The 22,261-nt window shown below is 42.0% G+C and overlaps 1 protein-coding gene across 1 annotated transcript in view; it reads left to right on the top strand.

The window, feature by feature from the left end:
• The first annotated feature begins 6,817 nt into the window (after window positions 1-6,817).
• The window catches only part of MSH2 (mutS homolog 2), a 46,694-nt gene continuing 31,250 nt past the window's right edge, over window positions 6,818-22,261 (top strand). Inside the window, exons 1-6 of the mRNA XM_030945879.1 lie at window positions 6,818-7,083; window positions 9,333-9,487; window positions 9,881-10,159; window positions 10,464-10,610; window positions 11,608-11,757; window positions 13,977-14,110. Coding sequence (XP_030801739.1) covers window positions 6,864-7,083; window positions 9,333-9,487; window positions 9,881-10,159; window positions 10,464-10,610; window positions 11,608-11,757; window positions 13,977-14,110 — 1,085 coding nt within the window. The 5' untranslated portion in view covers window positions 6,818-6,863. The remainder of the gene's footprint in view (window positions 7,084-9,332; window positions 9,488-9,880; window positions 10,160-10,463; window positions 10,611-11,607; window positions 11,758-13,976; window positions 14,111-22,261) is intronic.

The following is a 22,261-nucleotide window of genomic DNA, read 5'->3' as shown; positions in this document are numbered from 1 at the left end:
GACCACCAGAATACAGTGACTTTGGATGACATGAAATAGCCAGAAAATTATTCTAGGAAAATAAAAATGCTAGCAGCTCTGCTGCTCCAGCTTCACAAGTGCTAGTCAGGGAATTCTAGCAGCTCCCAGGAGAGGCTGCAGTCTGGTCCAGGTCCATCACAGGGCATGCAGGCAGTCAGGCACACTGCAGGGGTGCCCTGTGTGTTGGGAATAGTTGATCCCAAACCCAGAGATTTTTATGAACTTTGTTAAAATCCTCGTCTCAGCAGGGACATGCGAGGGCAGACATGCACAAAAAGGAGATGGTCTGTGGTGGTGGAGGAAATGCTGACCAGTTCAGAGTGTGTGAAAACCTCACACACGTAAGAAGAGATTTTTTTTCCTCTACTATCCTCGAAACACACTGCAGAATTCACCCTTTCCTGCCAAGTAGAGCATGGCTGTGCCAAATCTGAGTGAAAAAAGTAAACAAAAGAAAGTTAAAAGGTTCTCTACAAGGCAAGAGCCATATTTTCTGTTTTCAAACTTACGTTATCTAAATATTCTTATCCTGTTAGTGTTAAGTCTCTGCTGCACAACGTGTGCACACACAGATACACATCAATCTGATACCAGATTCTCTGGTGACATCCCCACCAGCTCAAAGGCATTAGAGCTGCCACTGATCACAGCTGATATCAATCAACCACTGGTGAAAAATAATGTATTTTTTTCTCTTTTTTTCCCCTGTAAAGTGGTTAAAGGACATCCATTTTCCTAACTGAAAACCAATTGTAACTTTCCTTTATATGCTACTTATGCCTAAGAAGGTTTGTGGCGGTGTTCACAGGTGTCCCAGGACGAGGGAAGAGACGAGAATCTGACTCCTTATTTCAGAAGGCTGATTTATTATATATATATTAAAAGAAAATGATATATTAAAACTATACTAAAATAATAGAAGAAAGGATTTCATCAGAAGGCTTGCAAGCAAAGGAAAAGAATGGAATGATAATAAAATCTTGTGACTGACCAGAGAGTCCAAGACAGCTGGACTGTGATTGGCCATTAATTAGAAACAACCACATGAGACCAATCACAGATCCACTTGTCACATTCCACAGCAGCAGATAATCATTGTTTACATTTTGTTTCTGAGGCCTCCCAGCTTCTCAGGAGAAAAATTCTAGCAAAAAGATTTTTTGTGAAATATCATGGCCACAAAGGCAAAAAAATTAATCCAGATCTAGATTAGCAGCAGTTTTCCACCTGCCAAGGGCATAACAATTACAGACATCTCATTCCTGTCACTGCTGACAGGCAAGGGGAAAAGCAGGGAGTGTTCTGCTACAGCACAGGGAAAATAAAAGGTCCCAGCTCAGAGCTGAGCTGTGTGGAGCTGCCCAGGAAGAACAATGGCACACAGAAACAGGCACGGGCTCCAGGGGAAGGTGATGGGTTGTGAGAGACAAAGTTTAAAATTGTCACAATTTTAAACTTTGAAAATTTAAAAAGGTTTATTAAACCTTAACAAAAATACAACAAAGGACTACATAAGGAAAAAGCTGCAGTGCTGGGAGCTGCCCCTTGGGCATACCACACAGCCACTTCATCTTCAAGGTGGATGCTCAGTCTTTTATACCCCTGGGGGTTGCATCAGCCAGCCCTGGCCCTTCCCAAAGTCTGTCAGTAAGCTCTTCTTTGCCATTTATCCGTGGAAACTGCTTTCTTGTAAGTCAGGTGTTGCCATGCCACACCCCCTAAGCAACAAGCTTTTCTGTGAAAAATGTGTATTTTATGATTGGCTTTTAGCAAATATTAAAACGAATATTATATGTGTTGTGCTAGAAAGTAATGCTGTATTCATTCTCTCAAGTAATGTGTTAAATATAGTTTTAGGCTATAACAAAATGTTACAATAGAAACTATGTTATGCAGGATACTTTTTTTTTAAGAAAGGAGTCGTAGTGAGATAGCAGCCACAGGACACCTAAATCTTTCAGAGAAAGAGAATTTATTGGCCCATTATCAGTAGAAATGAACTTCTTCCTGCTCCGTTCAGCCATGAAGATGCCGTTAGGATTAAGAGGAAGAAGCTGACACTGACAGACTCCTATGTTTGAATGGAATTTATGCATCATGTATGAGGTGTATGAATATGCAACAGGCTGTTGCTTTTAAGGGTTAATCCTCTGCTAACGTGTGTCATTTTTCAGGCTTATGTTGCCCAGAAAGAGGTACCGTATGTCCATAACTCTTTGTTTCTATTGTCTCATATTGTCCTAATTCAAATTGTCCAAATTATTATTATTCTAATTGTATTACTCTTTTTATAACCCTTTTATTACTATTAAACTTTTAAAAATTTAAAAACAAGTGATTGGCTTTTTTCACATTTTCCATTCCCAACTGCCCCATGCAAGAGGCACACGTGCACATCTTTTTTGCCTGTCCTAGACAACCCAGGCTGTCTGATGGCAACAATACAGGGGGAGAAAGGGAACTATGGGGAGAACAGTGGACATCTAAACTACAATAACACAACTATACATCACTAAAGCTTTTCTTAACATTCACACAACAGTTATCTTTTAATTGCGAGAGCCAATCATCTCATTATCCTTCTATAGCAGGGTGCTGGGGTGTTCTGTGCTAGGGATGGGATGCCACAGCACGGATGCTGCTCAGGGCTGCGGGCATCACTCGGGGCAGCAGCGGCCGCTTTGGGCGGGGCTCGCTGCGAGTGGAGCCTGCGGAGCTGTCCCGAGCAAGGGCTGGACGAGGAGGGTGTGAAAAATGCCTATTTTATAATTGGCTTTCCGCAAATATTAAAATGAGTATTATATGTGTTGTGTTCGAAAGTTATGCTGTATTAATTCTCTTAAGTAGTGTGTTAAATATAGTTTTAGGTTGTAACAAAATGTTAAAAGAGAAACTATGCTGTGTAGGATACTTTTTTTTTCAAGAAAGGACTCGCAGTGAGATAGCAGCCACAGGACACCTAAATCTTTCAGAGAAAGATAATTTATTGTTCTCTTATCAGAACCAATGAACTTCTTCCTGGCTCGCTCAGTCATGAAGATGCCGTCAGGATTAAGAGGAAGAAGCTGGCACTGACCAGACAGAATCCTGTGTTTGAATGGAATTTATGCATCATGTATGAGGTGTATGAATATGCAACAGTTTATTGGTTTTAAGGGTTAATCCTCTGTTAGCATGCGTCCTTTTTCAGGCTTATGTTGCCCAGAAAAAGGTACCTGGACGTCTCTAACTCTTTGTTTCTATTGTCTCGTATTGTCCTAATTCAAATTGTCCAAATTATTATTACTCTAATTGTATTACTATTTTTATAACCATTTTATTACTATTAAACTTTTAAAATTTTAAAAACAAGTGATTGGCATTTTTCACAATGTACAACCAGCCCATGGCTGAGAAACACTGAAACACGCAGCAATAACAGCTTAGCAGGCATTATTTCACTGCTTTTGAAGATGACAATGAGGTCCCTGGAGTCCACCCCATCTCCAGATGTTTGTATGGGACACTCCATTTCTCCCTGTCCTATCTCCTGCCTTATCTGCAATCATCAGTGTGTGCAAAGACAAGCTGCCCCATATAGTCAAAATGTGCGTTCTGGGCTGACCTGATGCTTGGCAAGGCTGCCTGACACTGTGAGTGCATTCCCAAGGCAATGTACTTGCTAAATGACAGCTCTTGGGGCTGGGTTTACCATGTGAGTATTGCTGCAAGCAAAAACTTATGGTGGAGGGAAGGATCGGACCAGATAGTTTAGCTGCTTCTGAAAATTCACTTATTCATACTTATTCATACTCAAAATAAATACCTTTGGCCTGTCAAATGTCATTTGGCTTAGCAGTGTCTTTTTACAATTGTTATGGAGATAAGAGGAAGATTTTGGGCTACTACAAAGCTGTCAGAACTCTAGAGACCTGCCTACTTTGCTCCTTCCTTCCTAAGGGAATTTAATGTAGACTGGATTCTTCTTCACCACAAGAACCACCTGTGATCCTTCAGCAAATACACTTACAGAAGGAGTTTGAAGGCCTTTGCTGGAAAAGCTGTGTTTCCTCAGGGGCACAGCACTGGGTTTTGGGAGGGGAAGGCTGAAGTGTGGATGGGAAGCCAAGAGTGACGCTGGGCAGGAATGAGGTGGGGACACCAAAGCATTCCCTGAGGTGGAACACGCAGCACATGGCAACACCTTCAGACCAGGGTGGCCCAGTAAAAAGCCAGTTTAGTGTAAAAACCTGATGTAGTTCTTAATTTGGCATATGAGGGCCTTTTGGAAAAGTTACTATTGACACCAAGAAATATTAAAGATGAGCACATTGATTCACCAATTGCAAAGAAGAGAGAAGCCAGGTGAGAAAATCTAGAAGCAGAGGTCCCAAAAGCATTCCTTAGCTGGAGACAGATGGGAGGGAGGGAGGAAGAAAGGAAGGATGGGAGATGAGTTTTGAGAAGCTGACTAACATAGGGAAGACATGAGAGAGAAAGCAACAGTGGGCAAACAAGGGGATGTTCTCTACAAGGTACACAAACCAGAACATCACATTTATGCAAGAAATCCTGAGGCAAAATAGATGTGTTTTGTCAATAGGTGATAGTGTGCAGGCAGCTGGATTAGGATACAAGAATTTGGGAATGGGGATACCACGGTTTCTGATTGGAAAGATGAAAAGCAGTGCAAGGTAAGAGGAGTTTCCAAGAATAGTCGACTTAGCTGATGAAACATGGCATTTCTCATTATTCTTCGACAATAATCACCAAAAGAAAGATTGTCATCTAAATTGTTTCTACTCCTTTGTGCCTTTATAGTACAGATAAAACAGGCAAATGAAACAAAAAAGAAAAATGCTTAGGGCACTGCCATGAAAAGAGCATGAAAAATCAAAACCCTAAAGCATTCTGGACATGAGGGCCACCTTGTAGCCAGAGCTCAGGATACCTCTGAGCGCCACAGGACAGTCCCTGCCCTTTCTGTCCCTGGCCTGGGTAACCCCTGAGTGTAAATGAGGGTCAAACCTTGGGTTTTTTGTTCCTTGTGCTGCCTGGAAGGAGCAACCCATGTGGCAGGAGAGCAAGAGCTGGAGGGAGCACAGGGGGTCTCTGGACACCATTCCTGCTGTAAGCAGAGGGGGCCCTGTCACCCACAGCCCCTGGCAGTGTGACTGACCCGGGTGACAGCCCTGCTCTCAGCCTCTGCTGCAGCACTCGCCTTGTGGCAGCCCGTGACAGTAAAAGATTTTAAAATCACAGAAAATTCAGGGAGCTAGAAAGAAAGTTAGGCTTAGTAGGCCCTGGGAAAATGTTAAAGGTAGGCCCTGGAAAAGTTAGGCCTTGTATTTGCTAGATCATGTGAAACTACACCTGTGTAGTTTCAGTATTTGATAAATGATATAACTGTTACATGTGATTAGATATAATTATTGTTCAAAGAATTATGAGAAACTATGTTAGAGGTTTGAGGGGGATCACGAGAAATCCGTGCTTAGATGAAATCAATGTATACAACAGAACAATGTAAGTTTAATAATTAATATGTAAGTTAGAGTATAAATATTCCAATACATATAATATCAATAAAATAAAATAAATAGAATATAATAGAATATAAAACATATTCAGCCTGAAACCCTGTCAGAGTCAGATTTGGGTCATTACCCCTGACACCCAGAGCTCTTAATAAAAGCACCTGCATATAATCATTCTGTGATTTTGTGCTCCTGAAGGCTAACACCCGCACAGGACACTCCTCTCCTCATGGAGACCTCATGGCAGTGACCAACTGGCACGGCTGCCTGGGGCACCCTGGTGTCCAGCATAACCTTGGGCATTTGAGGAGTTCTACCCCATGCCCGGAGGTGTTTAAGGGAAGGCTCCACGCGGCACTTGGTGCCATGGTTGGCTCCACACAGCAGTGTCTGCTCACAGCTTGGGCTCGATGCTCCCAGAGGTGTTTTCCAGCCCAAAGGATTCTTGTGAAAAACGCCAATCACTTGTTTCTAAAATTTTAAAAGTTTTATAGTAATAAAATGGTTATAAAAATAGCAATATAATCAGAGTAATAATAGTTTGGACAATTCGGATTAGGACAATATGAGACAATAGAAACAAAGAGTTACATGTCCAGGTACCTTTTTCTGGGCAGCACAAGCCTGAAAAAGGACACACGTTAACAGAAGATTAACCTTTAAAAACAACAGTCCATTAAATATTCATACTTGTCATACATGCTGCATAAATTCCATTCAAACACAGGATTCTCTCTGGTCAGCATCAACTTCTTCCTCTTAAACCTGACGGCGTCTTAGTTTCTTCTGATAATGGAGCAATAAATTCTCTTTCTCGGAAAGATTTAGGTGTCCTGTGGCTTCTATCTCGGTGCGAGTACCTCATTCCTTTCTTTAAAAAATATCCCACATAGATAGGTCCTATTTTAACTACAAAAGTTACCTTTTACCTACAAAGCCACACTTACCACACTATTAAAATGTTAATACAGCACTTCTAATCAATACAACAAAACACATATAGTAAATATATGCGTAGAGCCACGCGCTTTTCACAATTCTGTAACTCCGAGATTAATTTCGGCAGCGCGGAGCTCCGGCCACGCGGCCCTGGCGTTGCCATGGCAGCGGCGGCGCGCCGGGCTGGCCGCGCCTGCGCGCTCCAGCAACGCGGGCGCTCGGCCGCGGGGCGGGCGTGACGCGCGGAGCGGGCCGCGCAGCGATTGGGCGGAGCGGGCGTGACGCCAGGCGCGGACCGCGCAGCGATTGGGCGCCGCTGCTGGCGCGCCGGCGCGCGCGCGCGTGCTTGGCGGGAGGCCGCGGCGGCGGCAGCAGCACCGGCACAAGATGGCGGTGGAGCCGCCGCGGGAGGCCGTGTGGCCCGAGGGCGCGGGGGCCGAGGCGGGCTTCGTGCGCGCTGTGCTCTCGCTGCCCGAGAAGCCCGACACCACCGTGCGCTTCTTCGAGCGCGGCGACTACTACACGGCGCACGGCGCGGACGCGCGGCTGGCCGCCCGCGAGCTCTTCCGCACCCGCGCCGTCATCCGCCAGCTGGCCGGGGCACCGGGTGGGTGCGGGCGTGCGGGGAGCCCCGGGAGCGGGCCCTGAGGGAGGGACAGACGGACAGCGGCGGGCGGGGTGGCGCCTGCACCAGGCCCGGCTGCGGCGGGCCTCGGGGCCGGGGGGAGCGGAGGGAGGAGAGAGGTGGCGCAGGTGGTCCCTGGATGCTCCGGGTAGTCCCTGGAACCTCCTGGCACCCCCGGGAGGCCCTGGCAGGCGATGCCCCCTTGCCAAGGCCGAGGCGTGCGGGTGTCACAAGGATCGGGCTCACGGTGACGTTGCGGGGCTGGCGTGGGCTCAGGCCGGGGTGGGCGGTGCTGCCGGTCCTTTCCCGCCCTCCCGGCGCGGATGGATGCGGGAAGGGAGATGCTGAGAGGTGGCCGTGTCCCGTGTCCGCTCTGGTTCATGGAGGCCGGGAATCGCTGAGAACAGTTCTTTACTTTCACGTGTTTCTGTGTGTTTTGTAAGATTTTCTTTTCCATCCACCCCGTGCTGCTTTTCGTTTATCACTTGGTATAAGGCAGTGCAGCTTGCAGATGTGGGTGTAAGAGCATCAAGATAAATTATCTTGTCGGAAGGTACAAACCTTAGTATTGGCCTTAATCTCGGAGAACACAGTGCTGCTGAGTTATTGAGTTACTGTGTTATCTGAGTTATTGGCTCAGGTTTTGCAGAATAAAACCTCTTTTAATGAATCAAAATTTTTTTTGCGTGAGCAACAGCATTAAAAACATGACATTCTCATATGCTTTTTCCTTTCTATTGTGACTGATGAGGTCACAGGTAAAAAACCCCAACATTTAAATACCCCAGCTCTCCCCAAAGCTTGATGTGTTTTCCAGACTGGAAGCATGCATCAGTATTATTGTTGTATTCAATTTGGAAGTTATTTTGCAGTTATTGTACATGATTTTGTAGTGATGTGACTACCAGCTCCAGTTTTAAACCCTCTAAAGCCTTATCTACCATATCCAACTAAAAGCATAAAACTGCACTTGTTGCTTTCAAGATGATTTCAAAGTACACATGAACTTCAGCTGCTCTCTACCCCCTGCTAGTGTATTGTATTGTTTCAACGAAAAAATAAGTAAAATTGTGCTTTGTTGGGACAGTTCTGCCCTGGGAAAGAGAATATATGTAAAATAAGGGTTCTTTTATCTGTTTCAAAAAATCTTACTAGATGTTTGAGGAAAGAAAATGAAAAAACCCTATTTAAAATAAACCCATAAGTCCACACCTATGGGAGTGGAAGTTTGCTGTTTAACATCTTTGATGGAAAGGGAGGAAGAGCCTCAAATGTGATTAAGGCATGCTGCTAAAAGAGAGATGTGATACTCCCTGTTGCTTGTGCTTACTTGGTGCCTCACCTAACTCCGGTGTGTCTGATGCCATTCTGAGTTATTTCCACTTCCCAGCCTGGCAGAAAGCTTAATGTACTCACCTGCAATCCCCATGTGCTCAGCAGTGGAATTACCTTGTTCTGTGAGTAGGCTGCTGCTGGAGTTGGGGAGGTGGAAGTGGTGTTGCTCCTCTGGGCAGCTTCATGGAATTAAATTTGTTCAGCTGCATCATCTGCTTGCACATACAGGAGCAGAAGCAAGAAAAATGTCAATTAGGCAATTTCTAAGTTAGGTTTTAATGAAAACTGTTAATTTTTGTTTTTGATGATGTGTTGTTTTTACTGGATAAATTATGATGAGAGAGAAGTGTCTTGGCACAAGTGTTGTGTGAGTGTGAATAGGGTGGCAGTCTCTTCTGTCAACAGAAGCTGCTTATTCAGGAAAGACAAGATGTGCAGCAGGAGAAGCTGTAGCAGACTTCTAATCCTCATTAAATCAAAATGTGAGAAATATTAATTAGTAAACCAAGTCAAGAATATTGTGAGAAGGTGTCCTGGTTCAGGACAGAAGGGAAGAGTGAGAGGAACGTATCCCTTTGTATATATTTGTATATATTGATGAGAATATTATACATTATATATTATATTATACTATATGATTTATATATTATATTTATTAAGTGAAATTAGGAATCGAACATTGTTTTTATTTGGAGAGAGAGAATGCTTTCTTCATTTAATGTTTAATGTTGTGGTTTTGTGTTGTTTCATGAGTTCTACATGTTTGCTTCTTTGATGTTAAGACAGTGTCTTCTGAAGGCTGTTCTTGGGGATTTTGGTTACAGAAAATAAGAAAATAAGCTTTATGAACAAATTCAGCTGTCTCATAATTTTCTTTTTCTTTTTTTTTTTTTTAGGAACTGAGAAGCTTGAGAGTGTTGTGCTTAGTAAAATGAACTTTGAATCCTTTGTGAGGGACCTGCTTCTGGTTCGTCATTACAGAGTCGAAGTTTACAAGAACAAAGCAGGGAGCAAATCTGTCAAAGAAAATGACTGGTATTTGGCTTACAAGGTACAATTTTCAACCTTTTTTTATAGTTGTGAGATGAAAGAAAAAAGCCCCATAGCTTTTTCCTGCTTGGAGTTTTGGGATTTTGAGGGACTGATGATGAAAAGTCACACCTGATTGTTTTATATTGGTTATATAGCTGTTATGCATGTTGCTGTATTTTCTACTGCTCTAAGGCTGAAGGAGCTTGCCTTATGTTGGGAAATAAAGGAAACCTGAAGTGCTTTCCTCTCTGTAGGTGATATGTTAAATTCAAATGGTTAAAAACCAGAATAGCTGTGTATTTGATATGAATGGACTGTGCAGTACTTAGTTTGATGAGTTGTTATTTTGAAAGAAAGAAAGCAAGTGTGTGTGTACAATTCTTTTAATAAGCATTTCACTTTTTCTCACTAGGGTTCTCCAGGAAATCTTGCCCAGTTTGAGGACATTCTCTTTGCCAACAATGACATGTCCACAGCCATTGGGGTTGTGGGGGTGAAGCTGTCTGCTGCTGATGGACAGAGGGTGGTAGGAGTGGGCTATGTCGACACTACACTGAGAAAATTGAGTGTTTGTGAGTTCCCAGATAATGATCAGTTCTCCAACCTTGAAGCTCTACTGGTTCAGCTGGGCCCGAAGGAGTGTGTGCTGCCAGGAGGAGAGACTGCAGGAGAGATGGGGAAACTCAGACAAGTAAGGGAACCACTGTAGCTGACAGACAGAACCTCTAAAAAGCTCAGTTCTGTTTTTTTAGCCAGGCTCTGATTTGTGGAAAAACCACGGACCAATATCTTAATTCAAGGAAGTTATGATTTATGCATACAAAATTGATTTATTTGCCCTTTAATCAATAAAAATTCTAAAATCTTGCCTGTCATTCCTCTCCGTGCAGCCTAGCAGTAAATAAGTATCACTTCAGGGTTTGCTTCTATGTGGTCAGCATCTGTCCCTTAAATATTGAAATGAATGGATAACTGTGTGTGTTTGTGAACAACAGGTCATTCAGAGGGGAGGAATCCTGATTACAGACAGGAAGAAGGCAGATTTCACAACAAAAGATATTGTTCAGGATCTCAACCGCTTGTTGAAATCAAAAAAGGAAGAGCAGCTGAACAGTGCAGCACTGCCAGAGATGGAAAAGCAGGTGAGCAGTGTTCAATGTGCCTCTCTTTAAAAAGTGGAGTGGTGTGTGCACCTAATGGGAGCTGATCTCCTCTACATTCTTGCTGAAGTGTTCAGCGGTTCTGCTCAGCTTGCTCTCTGTCAGAGCTGGATACCAGGGCTCCTGGAGGAAATGGGAAAAAACATTCACTTATGGCTTTAAAGGAGAAACTCTAATAGGTAAGCAAATAGGCTGCAGAAGAGGTGCCTCCTGTTCATATTCTGTCTAGCCTAAGGACTGAAATACAATACTGTGGTTATTTTGCATGACAGGAAAATTGGTATTTGAAAACAGAGTAATGTTTATGATAATATTTTTGTTTTGTCTTAACAGCTTAAGTATATGATTTAGTGCCTGCACGTTTATTCTTAGCTGCAAACAAGAGGCAAGTTGTTGAGATAAACAAGTTTGAAAATGCCCCTCATTGCTGATGCTCACTGCAGGTGTAAGGTTCACAATTATCCTCTCTTAACGTGTCATTTCATAACAGATTAGAGTTGTTTGAAGTGTGTTGCAGCTGAACAAGTCAGTTGTGCTGCTGCCTCTCTTTTGTGCTGGCACTCAGCAGTGCTGTGCAGTGAGTCAGAGCAGATGCTTGTTGTGGCTGAAAACTAACCCTGAAACCATGTCCTGAGATGATCCAGCATATCTCACTGATCTGTGCAGTATAACTTGTTTGTGTTCCTAAGCTGGAAGCATCCTGATAACAGCTTTGGGAAGCTGGCCAGGTGTGCAACTTCACATTTTGTTGATCAGATTATGCAGATGGCTCGTGTGTTGTTCTTGCACCTGCCTAGAAAGACGTAGAACACCCCTATGGAAATGAAGTCTTGTCAAACAGGATGAGTCTCTCATAGCCCTGCCAGAGTTGGCATGGCTCAGAGTCCTCCCCAGCTGTAATTTTCTAGGAGCATTTATCAAATCCTCTTGGATTCATGGTTGTTTCTAACTAGAATGTGTTTTTTTAAAACAACTTCAGGTTGCTGTTTCGTCTTTGTCAGCTGTTATCAAGTTTTTGGAGTTGCTGTCAGACGAGTCTAATTTTGGACAGTTTGAACTGACTACCTTTGATCTTAGTCAATATATGGTTCTAGACAATGCAGCTGTTCAAGCCCTCAACCTTTTTCAGGTAAGAAATACCTACTTGAGTTAGTAACTGGTTTTCAAAATAATTACTGAGCTGCTTGATAATGAGCCTGGCTGCCCAACTGCAATTCCCCAGATCCTGATTAATGGCAACTTCTACATTTTAGCTTTGTTCTCAGTTACTCTCCTGCAATGTCTGTTTTAAACATTTAGATACTCTTACCACCTTTTTAATTTTTGTTTCTTGTTGGTTTATTTTAAATGTAGAAGGAGAGGGAGGATTATCAAGGAGGTAGGAAGTGGCCACAGTAGTGCTGTTCTTGGGAAAAGAATGCAAATTTCAGTTAGATGGTGTTACTGGAACATGTAACACATGACAGGAGCAGTGCCAGTGGTGTCAGGAAGGCAGGGCTGGCAGTGAACAGGACAGCACTTGAGAACATTCTGAAAGCACCATGTCATGTTAACTGTCATGTTTTGATGTCAGTTTTACCTTTTTTACACACATTTTCTACAAATCCAGACAGATTGACGGACTCCTTCATACCTCTTGCCAAGTCTGTTTTCCTGCTTTGCCCATTTCTGCAGTTAGAGGAAAGCATGGACTCAAAGTGGTGTGTTGTATCAGCTTTTCTCCTCTGTTTCCACTTTAGTAAGCCCTGCTTAATAATCTTTGCTTGGACCTAATCTGCTTGCATTTCAGATTTATAGGAAGATATTGCAGATTATGGCCCCTCTTTACTTTGGAGGAATTTCTGCAGGAAAACAGATTATGGCCCTTGTTTACTTTGGAGGAATTTCTGCAGGAAAAGAGAGCATATATTCAGCATCTGAGCTGGTTAGCCCCTGAAGAGAGGTGTTCTGAATTTTTTCAATTTTTTTTTTTGATCTCCTGCTGCTGTGTGCCTCTCTAGGGAATGAAGCAAAAATTACATTTCTTCTCAAGCTTTATGGAGGGTGTTCTAGGAAGTTCTGTTTTAGCTACATTCCTTTACAAGTCCTTGCAGGTGTTACATGTTTTGTGATAGGAGATATGCTCCTGTGTCTTCAGGGGCTGTGAGCCTTGGAACAAAGGTTTTTCCGTGGAGCAGGAAGCTGCCTGCATGGTAGGATGTGTGTGGGGAGGTTTTTGGACAGCAGTAAAGCAAAGTCAAATTATTTTGTAGTTTGAGTTGCTCTGTGAGGTGTGTAGGTAAAGATCTTATGGTGCTGCAGATGCAGTTGGTGGTATGGAATGTAACCCTAAACACTGGATGTGCTGAAGTAGGTAATTTGTGTATATGTCTGTGTTCTGTGACACTTTCTTACATTCTGAAATTTTTAGTATCTCATACTGCCCAGAACACTGAGAATAGACCCATACACTTTAGATATCAGACATTCCAGGGGCTGAATGTGTCAATATTGCTTCTCATGGCATTCATTTCCTGTTCTTGTGACTGCAGTTCTACATACAGGAGCATCCAGACTCACTCCTGGTTGAATGCTTGCCTGCTGTTTTAATTGCAGCTTTTCTTGTGAAGAGGGGGTTGAGATTTTAATTTCAAAGTCAAGAGTTGAAACAAACTTGTTTGTTCAATATTTACCAAATTTTTTGCTTTGTAGCTGTTTGTGCAAAAACCAAATCATACCACAACAAAAATTCCCAAAAGGCTGTCTGGAGTCCAGCTAATATTAAACCTGAATTATGGGTAATGAACTGTAATTTGAACAGAGCTTAGTTTAGAGGTGTTTATAGCACTGTAGAGATGATCTGGGGAAGCTTGAAAGAATTCAAGTAACTGTTCTTCCCCACTGCCTGATTCTGTTGTGTTGTTCCCCTCCCAGCAACCCCCAAAGTTCTCAAACCAAACCCCTTGAACTCAAATCCTATTTCTTGCTGCTTTTTTGTGATGGACAGCACCCCTAATTTTTGACCTTGAGAAGAGCAAACTAGCAAATATGTAGATGTATTTCCACTTTTGCTACTCAAAGTGCAAACTGCCCCATGACTAAGTACACTTTTAACTTTGCTGTTCAGTCAGGATTGGTTCCAAAATAGACAAACCTACTTCCTTCCCATGTTCCAGGGACCAGAGTGTAAGTACTTTAATGCTGCCCTGTTTCATTTACCAGTTTTGGTGGGTGCCAAGTTTAATGGAAAAAAAAGCATGTTCTGTTCCTAAATAGCTGTGTGTCATTCAGTGGGTGTCAGGAAACTTCAGTAACTAATTTTTTTTTCCTTCTGTTCCCTTATTTTTTTTTTTATTTCATTCTTTCCAGAGTTCTGTGGAAAATGCAAATTCTGCACAGTCTCTAGCTGGTTTGCTGAATAAATGCAGAACCCCTCAAGGACAAAGACTAGTTAATCAGTGGATCAAGCAACCACTTATGGACAAGACCAGAATTGAAGAAAGGTAACAATATTATGTGTTTAATAGACTTAAACACTTTAGTAACTATTTTATATAAGGCCCTTTCTTTTTAAGCACAGAATGCTAAAACCAAGAAATAGTAGTGGTTGGAGTCTTTGTGTGCTACCCTGTAATGCATTGCACTTAGAGCAGAATATATTTTTCTTTGAGATGCAAATTGGCAGGTTACTGTTAAATTAAATGCTTTCTACAATTATACATTTTAAAGAGGAGGTACAATATGTTTAGATGATCTGAATGGTGCTGTGCTACAGGCTAAGGCAGTGCAGCAGCCACTTACTGACTTTGTTCATATGCAAATGCTCAGTCTGTATAATAATGTTTTGATGTCACTTCAAGTTTACCAGTTTAAAAAAATCAACAAAACACCCAAGTAATTAAGCAGTTGTGACATCTTCCTGTTCCCAGAAGAAAGCTACTTCTGGTGACAGTAGGTCACTCTAATCATGCCTAGATAAGGTGGGGGCTTTTTCTTTCTTGCCCTTTGATCTTGGCCTCTGTCACAGTGTGGCTGCCCTGCCAGTAGATAACAGTATCAGTTGATAAGAAGCCTTAGAAAATCTGGTAAATCTCTGCTGAGAATTCACAGATGATTCTCAACCCTTCAGAGAGGAAAACTGCAAAGGCTGTGTTCCTACTGTGTGTGTTTGTCTTGAGTATGTTCACCCCGCAAGTACAAGTTACACCTTTTTTTAAACTACTCCTATATATACTGTCTTTTAATGATTTAAACCAAATTTCATGCAGCTGTAGCAATCAGCACTACAAAATGTGTATTAAAGTGTATCTTGACAAAGCAGAAGAGGCTGGAAAGTTGAGTTTAACTTTGATAGATTCTCTAAGGCTCATATTTCAGATCAGGCATTGCAGATATGTCTGTATATGCTCTTGGGCACAGATTCCTGCTACCAAAAAAAGAAATCTTGGCTTGGATGTGCTGATATTTAAATAAGTTATGCAAAGAGTAGTTGTTTAAGTCCAGCTGGCACTAAGCACAGAGCTGCCTGCTCACCTCCCTGGTGGAATGGGGAGGAGAGGCAAAACCCAAAACACAGCACTGCACCGGCTACTGAGAAAAAGTAAACTCTGTGCCAGCCAAAATCAGGATGATGGTTTTCTCTCTAGATTTCTGGAGACTGAGTTATTCTGCTTCTTTTCAACAAGTTTTTCTACTCTACTTTTCCTCATCATTTGCAGAATGCTTTGCAGAATGGTATGTAGTAACTTGATCAGAGCCCACTTAGAAATGTTGTTAATGTGACACTGAAATATTTGTTCCCAGATTTGTTGAATGCTGTATCTTACTTCTTCATGTGTTACAAAAGCTTTCATTGTTGGTTCTTGATTAAATACCCAAGATCATCTGTGCCTGTCAGTTTTGGATCTTAATATCTGAACTAAATTTAATTTTATGATTGTGTTGTTTTTAAAATTTTGAAGGTTTAGAACTCCCATCTTGTAGCTTTCTTATGTCAAAGTACAACATTAGAAATCGTAACTTTTGTGTGACACGTTTGCTTATTATTCTACATCAGGAATCTTCCAAGTTTGGAAGATACAGTGTTTTCTTTGTAAAACTGGGGTTGAGTTGTAGGCAGAAAATGTAACTTGACCTGTTTTGTAGAGTTACTGTCACCTCTGTGTTTTGTGTTGCTATTCTCTGTGGCTGATGTTGGCTGCATGTAGGAAGAGGTGTATTTAAAGGAGGAGGGGAATAATTAAATAAAGTTAAGCTCTTAGTGAAGCCTGTAAAGGTCATTATATTCAAGTGTTATGAATTTGAAAGAAGTCCACTGATAACCTCCTGCATCTTGCCCAGCTGCAGAGACCTTGGAGCTGCAATTTGTTAAAAGTGCTTTGCTTTAACCTCTGCTAATGGGCACTGAAATGCCATAGAGACACCTTTTCACTTTATTCTGCTGCATTCTGTCTGAATGCATCTTGCTTTCAAGTACTACCTGGATGAGCTCAATTCTGTGAGATAAAAGCTATGTAATTTACTTGGAAGCTTCATCCTCCCAAACTTTATGCTCTTCAGAGGGTGTAGGACTGTTCTTTTTTTAATCCCAAGGAACAAGTATGATAAGAGAAGCTGTTAGTGAGATGTACTGACAGATTTAAATATCTTTTAAAAGATACGCAGTTGCCAAGTTGTTTCTGAAGACTTTACAGTATATTGTGGTTATTTTAAGGATTGTAAGCCACAGTTTAGAGCATAAGGTGGCTTGAGAAGGAAATACCTGGACTGTTGTTCCTTTACATCTCCTTTGTCATCAAGGGCAGCTACTGATTGTTTCTTAGCTTGGAGTGTGCCATGTTGAAGAAGCCCATTTAACACTAACCAGAGCAAAACTCCTCAAACCAAGCAGAACTGTCCCAGCTGGACTGATGTGGCTGTTTTGAAGGAAGCCTCCTGTTTTGCTTATACAGGGGATGTTTGACTTAACTGTTGTCCCAGTAGTGTAAAACTGGTGTCTGAAAGTTTTACTTTTTATTATTTTTCTCCGCAAGTTAGACTGTTGTAACCCTCTGCTAAGACCTGCAGGTGGTGCAAGTCATCTTTTGGAGATAAAGGAGTCCACTTGTTTCAGTAGTTTGTAATCTGCAGTGTGCTGTTAACCTCTGTGGAAAAATGGAACACAGAGTTGAATCAGCAGTCCATATTTACTATTGATACAGTAACAGCACAAATTAAAGTACATGGTGCACATGCTTCAGATAAAATGAGGTTTACTGACAGGAGCAGCTCCTGATGAGAGCAGAGAAAACAGGCTCCTGATGGCTGCCTGTCTTGTAAGACTTGGGGTTCTGCCAGTATCCAGCTGGTTTTCCTTGATTAAAAAAATAATTATCAGTCATAAGTATACACAATACAGCCCTACTTCTCCTGTGTGGTGTGTTCAGAAGGCAAGTACATGAGGTTCTTGCTCCTTGTCTCATAGTCAGCATATTTGAAATTAAAATGTAGTCGCAGAGGCAGCATGTGCAAATACAAGTATTAATTGCATAACCAAATTGACTGCAATACAGCTTCAGTATGTTGTGTTTATTCTCCAGGTACTGGAGAGTCTGAGGAATGTGGCACAGTGTAAAATAGAGCTTGTTCTGTTATGTCCTGAGAAGAGAGTTCATGCTGAATATATTTAATTTTTTTTCTGTTTTGGGGATAAACTCTGTCTGACATTTAAACACACCATAAATAAAAGATTCCAGCTCACCTTTTTAATGCTTTATGTATACTGTGGTTGAACCTCTTATGTGTCTGTGTCCCATGGAAAAGGTGCAGGGGTCTCAGAGGAGTTGAAGGCTGTACTCAAACATCACTTGCTCTGATCCAAGCCTATTTTGAGCTTTCCTCCTGTGTTTCTGAATATCATGCTGCATGGAGGCCACGTTGCTGAAACAAATCCTGTCTCTGGCTGAGTCAGCAAGTAATACATTTGGGAAGCTCAAGGTGAATAAATGGCTAGAAGGGTAAAACTTCCAAGTTTGTAGAACATTTTCATGCATCATGATTATTTAAGTAGCAGTTTGTTTAAAAAATAAAGAAAACCCAACCCTAGCTTGTTGCCTTGAGACAAGAAGAAGAAGAAACATAATCCAAGGCCCTGGCTCTCTTGGAGCACCTTGGGTGAGGCATGGGGCTGGTCAGACTCTGGAATGTGTGCTCAGAGAGGTGAGGGGATCTCTGTTCTTGCTCAGTGTTTGGCTGAAATTAGCCTTGTTTTGAGCAAGGGCAGTAACCAGAGGCCTGCAGTTCCAATGGGGGCTGTTCTGCTGTTAAGGTTTCACTGCTTTTGTGTTCTTTTCTAACCTGCAGCTGTCCCTGCAAAGCTCTGTTGCTTTTGTTGTTCTGGTTAGCAGCTCTGCAGAGACCTTCAGTGCTTTTCAGGACCTCTCCAGAGGCACAGACTGAGCCCAGCTGCATTAGCAGTGTCTGCTGGCTGTGTCCTCATTGAGGGAGGGGAAGATGTGACCAGCTTGGAGTTTGTCTAAATGACCCCTTTAAAATGCATTTTAGGCACTGGGAGTGCTCCTAATGCCTCTAGGGAAGCTTCTGAAATACAGATTGAATCTGAGCAGATTTGAAGACAGAAATGTGATTTCTTATTGTCATGGAGATCATGGTGCAATAAATATTTCCCATGAAAGAAGCTGTCATTCCAGTGACATGAAAATGGTGTTGGCTTCCAGTAAGCCTCGAAAATTGTCACCTCTGTCATTCCAAAAGTTACCCATCACCAAGTTTCCTAGAGAAATGTTTGGAGCTTGAATCTCTCAATGCTTCTTCTTTAACCCTCTTCACCTATGTTTACTGTTTTCAAAACTACTAATTTACCTCTGTTTTTATTTGGGTTTGCTTGTAAAACTGAGTTTGCTGTTGAGTGCTGCCTAGAGACATTAAACTGGAGCTCTGCTAGTCAAGCACACATCACACAGACCATGTCTCCAGGAAGGAATTGCCATCAAAATCCCAGGCTCTCAAAACCTACCCAAAGGCTTAATTTGCTGTGTTGCAAAAAGACTTTATTTTTAGTTTTCTTGGCTGAGGAGCTGAAAAAAAGACTCCTTTCATGACACCTTCAGGTGTGGGAAAGACAGTGTTGGTGTTTGTATCCTGCTTGTTTGTATTCTGTTATCCAGATCGTTTGTCTGCTGGGTCAGGGATCAGCAATCAGTGTTGCAGATCTATAAATTATAGGTGGCATTGAGTGGTGCAGCACTGAGCAGGTAGTCATAGTATCTCCTCATTGATACTTCCAGCTCACCCACTTCTTCCTGACGAGTCCTCACTTGATGCAAAATAAATAGAAGGATTAAGCTTTTAGTCATTTCCTTTGTGTCTGAGTTTTGAGGCTCAACAGAAATGAAAATTAAACTAAAATTTGATTGAAATGTCAGATTGGTTTTCAGACTTGTAAGACACGATGAAACTGCTATTTATTTAGGGAAATGTGAATCTGTAGCTGCCATACTGTTCTTTGGCTCTCATCCTGCCAAAATGAGGTGAAAGGCACTTACTGCCATAGTTAAATTTTGCTTAGAATCTGTGTTTGGGTATTCATTCCATTAAGTTTCCATTATGTATAGAAACTTAATATGCACAGGTGCAAAGCTCTCAGGTTTGTAAGTGTCCTTGGTAGTCAGTGTTTTGAACACTGGACACAGAAATATGGTTTGTTCTCTGTGAAAGAACAGTGACCGCATTATTGTTTCTGCTTTGCTTAGTTTATGTCCAAGAACATTAGAAAGGTGGCATGTTAGGATGCTGCAATGGAAGCTCTTGGCAAGAAAATTTTGTCTTGGCTTGTAATTTAATTTCATTTATCATGTGTGAGGATTGTAAGAGTCTTTAATGTTTTGTTGACATACAGTTTTGAGTTTCTTCAGTACAGAATGAATGCAAATGAAGAAATATTTGTTTTTCGACAGCTAAGAAATAGAACTTGTTCAGTTTGCTCTGAGTTTGCACAAGCTTAAAGAAATGCACAAGTTAGCAATTTAAAAGGCTATTAATGTTGATGGAGTAGTGTAATAAATGTAACCTCTTAATTTTAATAATGTGTGGAAACTTGTAAGGAATAAAGCACAAAAAAAAAAATTAATGAAAATACCTTTTCCTTAGCTGACTCTAGTCTTTGAGACCGTGCAGTAATACACTTTTAACACGGTATCCCAAAGTACCATATTTAATTAAAAAGCAAGACTGGCAGAAAACCTCCATGGTTTAAGGCATTAAGCTGGGACACAGCTTCTGCTGATTTCCATCTTGGGGCAGGTTTTGGGTGGAGCAGTTTCACTCTGTGGGGTTAATGAAGGTGCCCATGACTGTATTTGGTGAGTCCTTGCTCCATCCTCTTCACTGTTCTTTGTTACCATATAAGAAATGGAGGTTTATTAGGAATTCCTGAAAGATGGGCTTAGTTGTTTTGTCTGGAAGCCTAAATACTGTGTTTTTCTTGTCTTTATACAAATTAGGATCTTTTTGTCTTCATGTCCTTGACACTTGTGGCCCTGAATTGTTTCATGGATGGCTCACACTTAAAATCACTTTAAATCAAAAGGTTCAGTCATGCTTCCCTAGCTGTGTACTGCCACCTGCTCCCTTGCAATTGGCGCTGGTGTTCCTGTAGCTGACTCCTTCATCTTTTGATGGGGAGTTTATCATGCTTAAACAACCAAAGGTGTCATGTTGGATAGCAGATAATCCAGAAAAATTCAGCAGTTGCCAGAAGGGGCACTCCATGCCTCCTACTTCCTTTTTTTTTTTGTTTCACATCTAAAAATCAGTTTGATTTGGCTTGTTCACCTGATGAAAAATAGTCCATGAGAAAGTGAGGAAAGTTGTCATCCAAAATTAATCCTTTTGCCCCTCTGCAGCTGGTCCATGAGCTGCTATTCTCATGAACATCCTAAGTGCAGGTCAGCAAGTACCAGAAGCCAGGATTTGTTCACATTTAATAATCTGACTTGAGCTCGTTTTCTGCAGCTCAAACAGTACTTTGACTATTTTGGAGATTATGCCACTTGATTTATGTTGTGAGTCAGATTGCCAAACTTGCTGCAGGAGGATAGAATGGATATCTGCCTATCCTTGGATTGGAATAGTGAATCTGTGAAATGGAGCTGTGCACTACCATTGCTCAATAAACCTGCTGCTTGCCTGACAAATTAGCCATGAAGATGCTATTAGAGTATTTTTAGCTCCTACAGAAAACAGACAATGAAAATTTTATGAAAAAGACTATGTGCATGGAAATAAACATTGGGAAGACAAAAAATACATCTCTGACAAAGATTTCGGGAGATATTTCTTGCTTTATGAGCTATCCTTGTATCACTTTTGTCTGTACAGTTCCTTGAGGGTAAGAGACTGCTTAGTCCAGCAAGGTTGCAGTGGGGTTTGAGGTGGGAAAGGATTTGCTGTGTTGAATATTCAGAATTCAACTTTGCTGATACTCTTTTTTTTCTTCTATAAACATGGATGTTTAAAAGGTGGGAAGACTTGTTTATCATTCTGTGAAGTAGCGTGTTACTATAAGGTGAGAATTTCCCTTTTTTATGCCAGTTCCTCTTCTGGTGAGCTGTTTCATTCATTAGGGGTAATAATTTTGTAATTCCTTAGCTGTGAAAGAGGAGGGTAGGGGAATCCAATCTCTTTAGATTTGTGCTGTTACGTAAAACTAGTTTGAGCGGCAGTTCTTGGTAATAATGAAAGAGTACTTTGTTCTTATTTGGCAAATCCAGCTTCTGGGAAAAGAAAGTCATGGTTTGTTTTCCTTGTCTGTCAGTTAGATAGTGACTGGTACTGTGTGTAACACACCCAGGCTGAGGAGTGGGAAACAAAAGACACCTGGTTCAGATTTGAGGTGTGACTGGGGTGATTGTGTAGGTGTCATTTGGATGAACAGGTGCATGAAAGTTTCTTCAGAATCTAGACAGGAGCAATACTCCTTGTTTTAAATGCTCTGATATTTTCAGGACCTGAGTTTTGTTGAGCCAGGGCTGGTCTGCCATGGGAATGTGGAGCACTCCCAGCCGTGAGGTGGTGGCAGGGAGATGTCCCTGTGTCCCTGCTGCAGGGCATGGGTGGCCTTCAATCTCACCTGGAGGGAAGCAGGGGGAGCCCTGGCAAGCTCTGGTCACCTCCTGCCTGCAGAAATGCTCCTCAGATCCCCTCTGCATTCCTGTGAAACAGCTCACAGCTGCTGGCCACAGGCAGGGTGCTGGTTAATGGGCACTGCTGCCAGCCTTGCCTTGGGAATGATGGAAAGATCTCTCCTCTTCTTTCTTCTTCTTCTTTCTTCTTTCTTTCTTCTTCTTTCTTTCTTCTTCTTTCTTTCTTCTTCTTTCTTTCTTCTTTGTTTCCTTCCTTTCCTTCCTTTCCTTCCTTCTTCCTTCCCTCCCTCCCCTTCTTCCCTCTCCTCTTGTAGGGAATTTCTGTGCCTGCCTCCCAGTCCTGCACTTGCTCCTAGTTCTGGCTGGAGGAGGCCAAGCAGGGCTCTGCTCCTGTGGTGCTGCTTTATTTCATGTTCCTCAGCGTGATGCCAGGCACTCACTTCCCTCAGGCTCTGAAAATATTGCTGCAGTCTGCTTCAGGAGCAAAGTCTTAATTGCATCAAGTGGTACTTT

Source organism: Camarhynchus parvulus, chromosome 3, assembly GCF_901933205.1.
Source record: "Camarhynchus parvulus chromosome 3, STF_HiC, whole genome shotgun sequence".
NCBI classification, from domain to species: Eukaryota; Metazoa; Chordata; class Aves; order Passeriformes; family Thraupidae; genus Camarhynchus; species Camarhynchus parvulus.
This window is presented reverse-complemented; position numbering and strand designations above follow the sequence as displayed.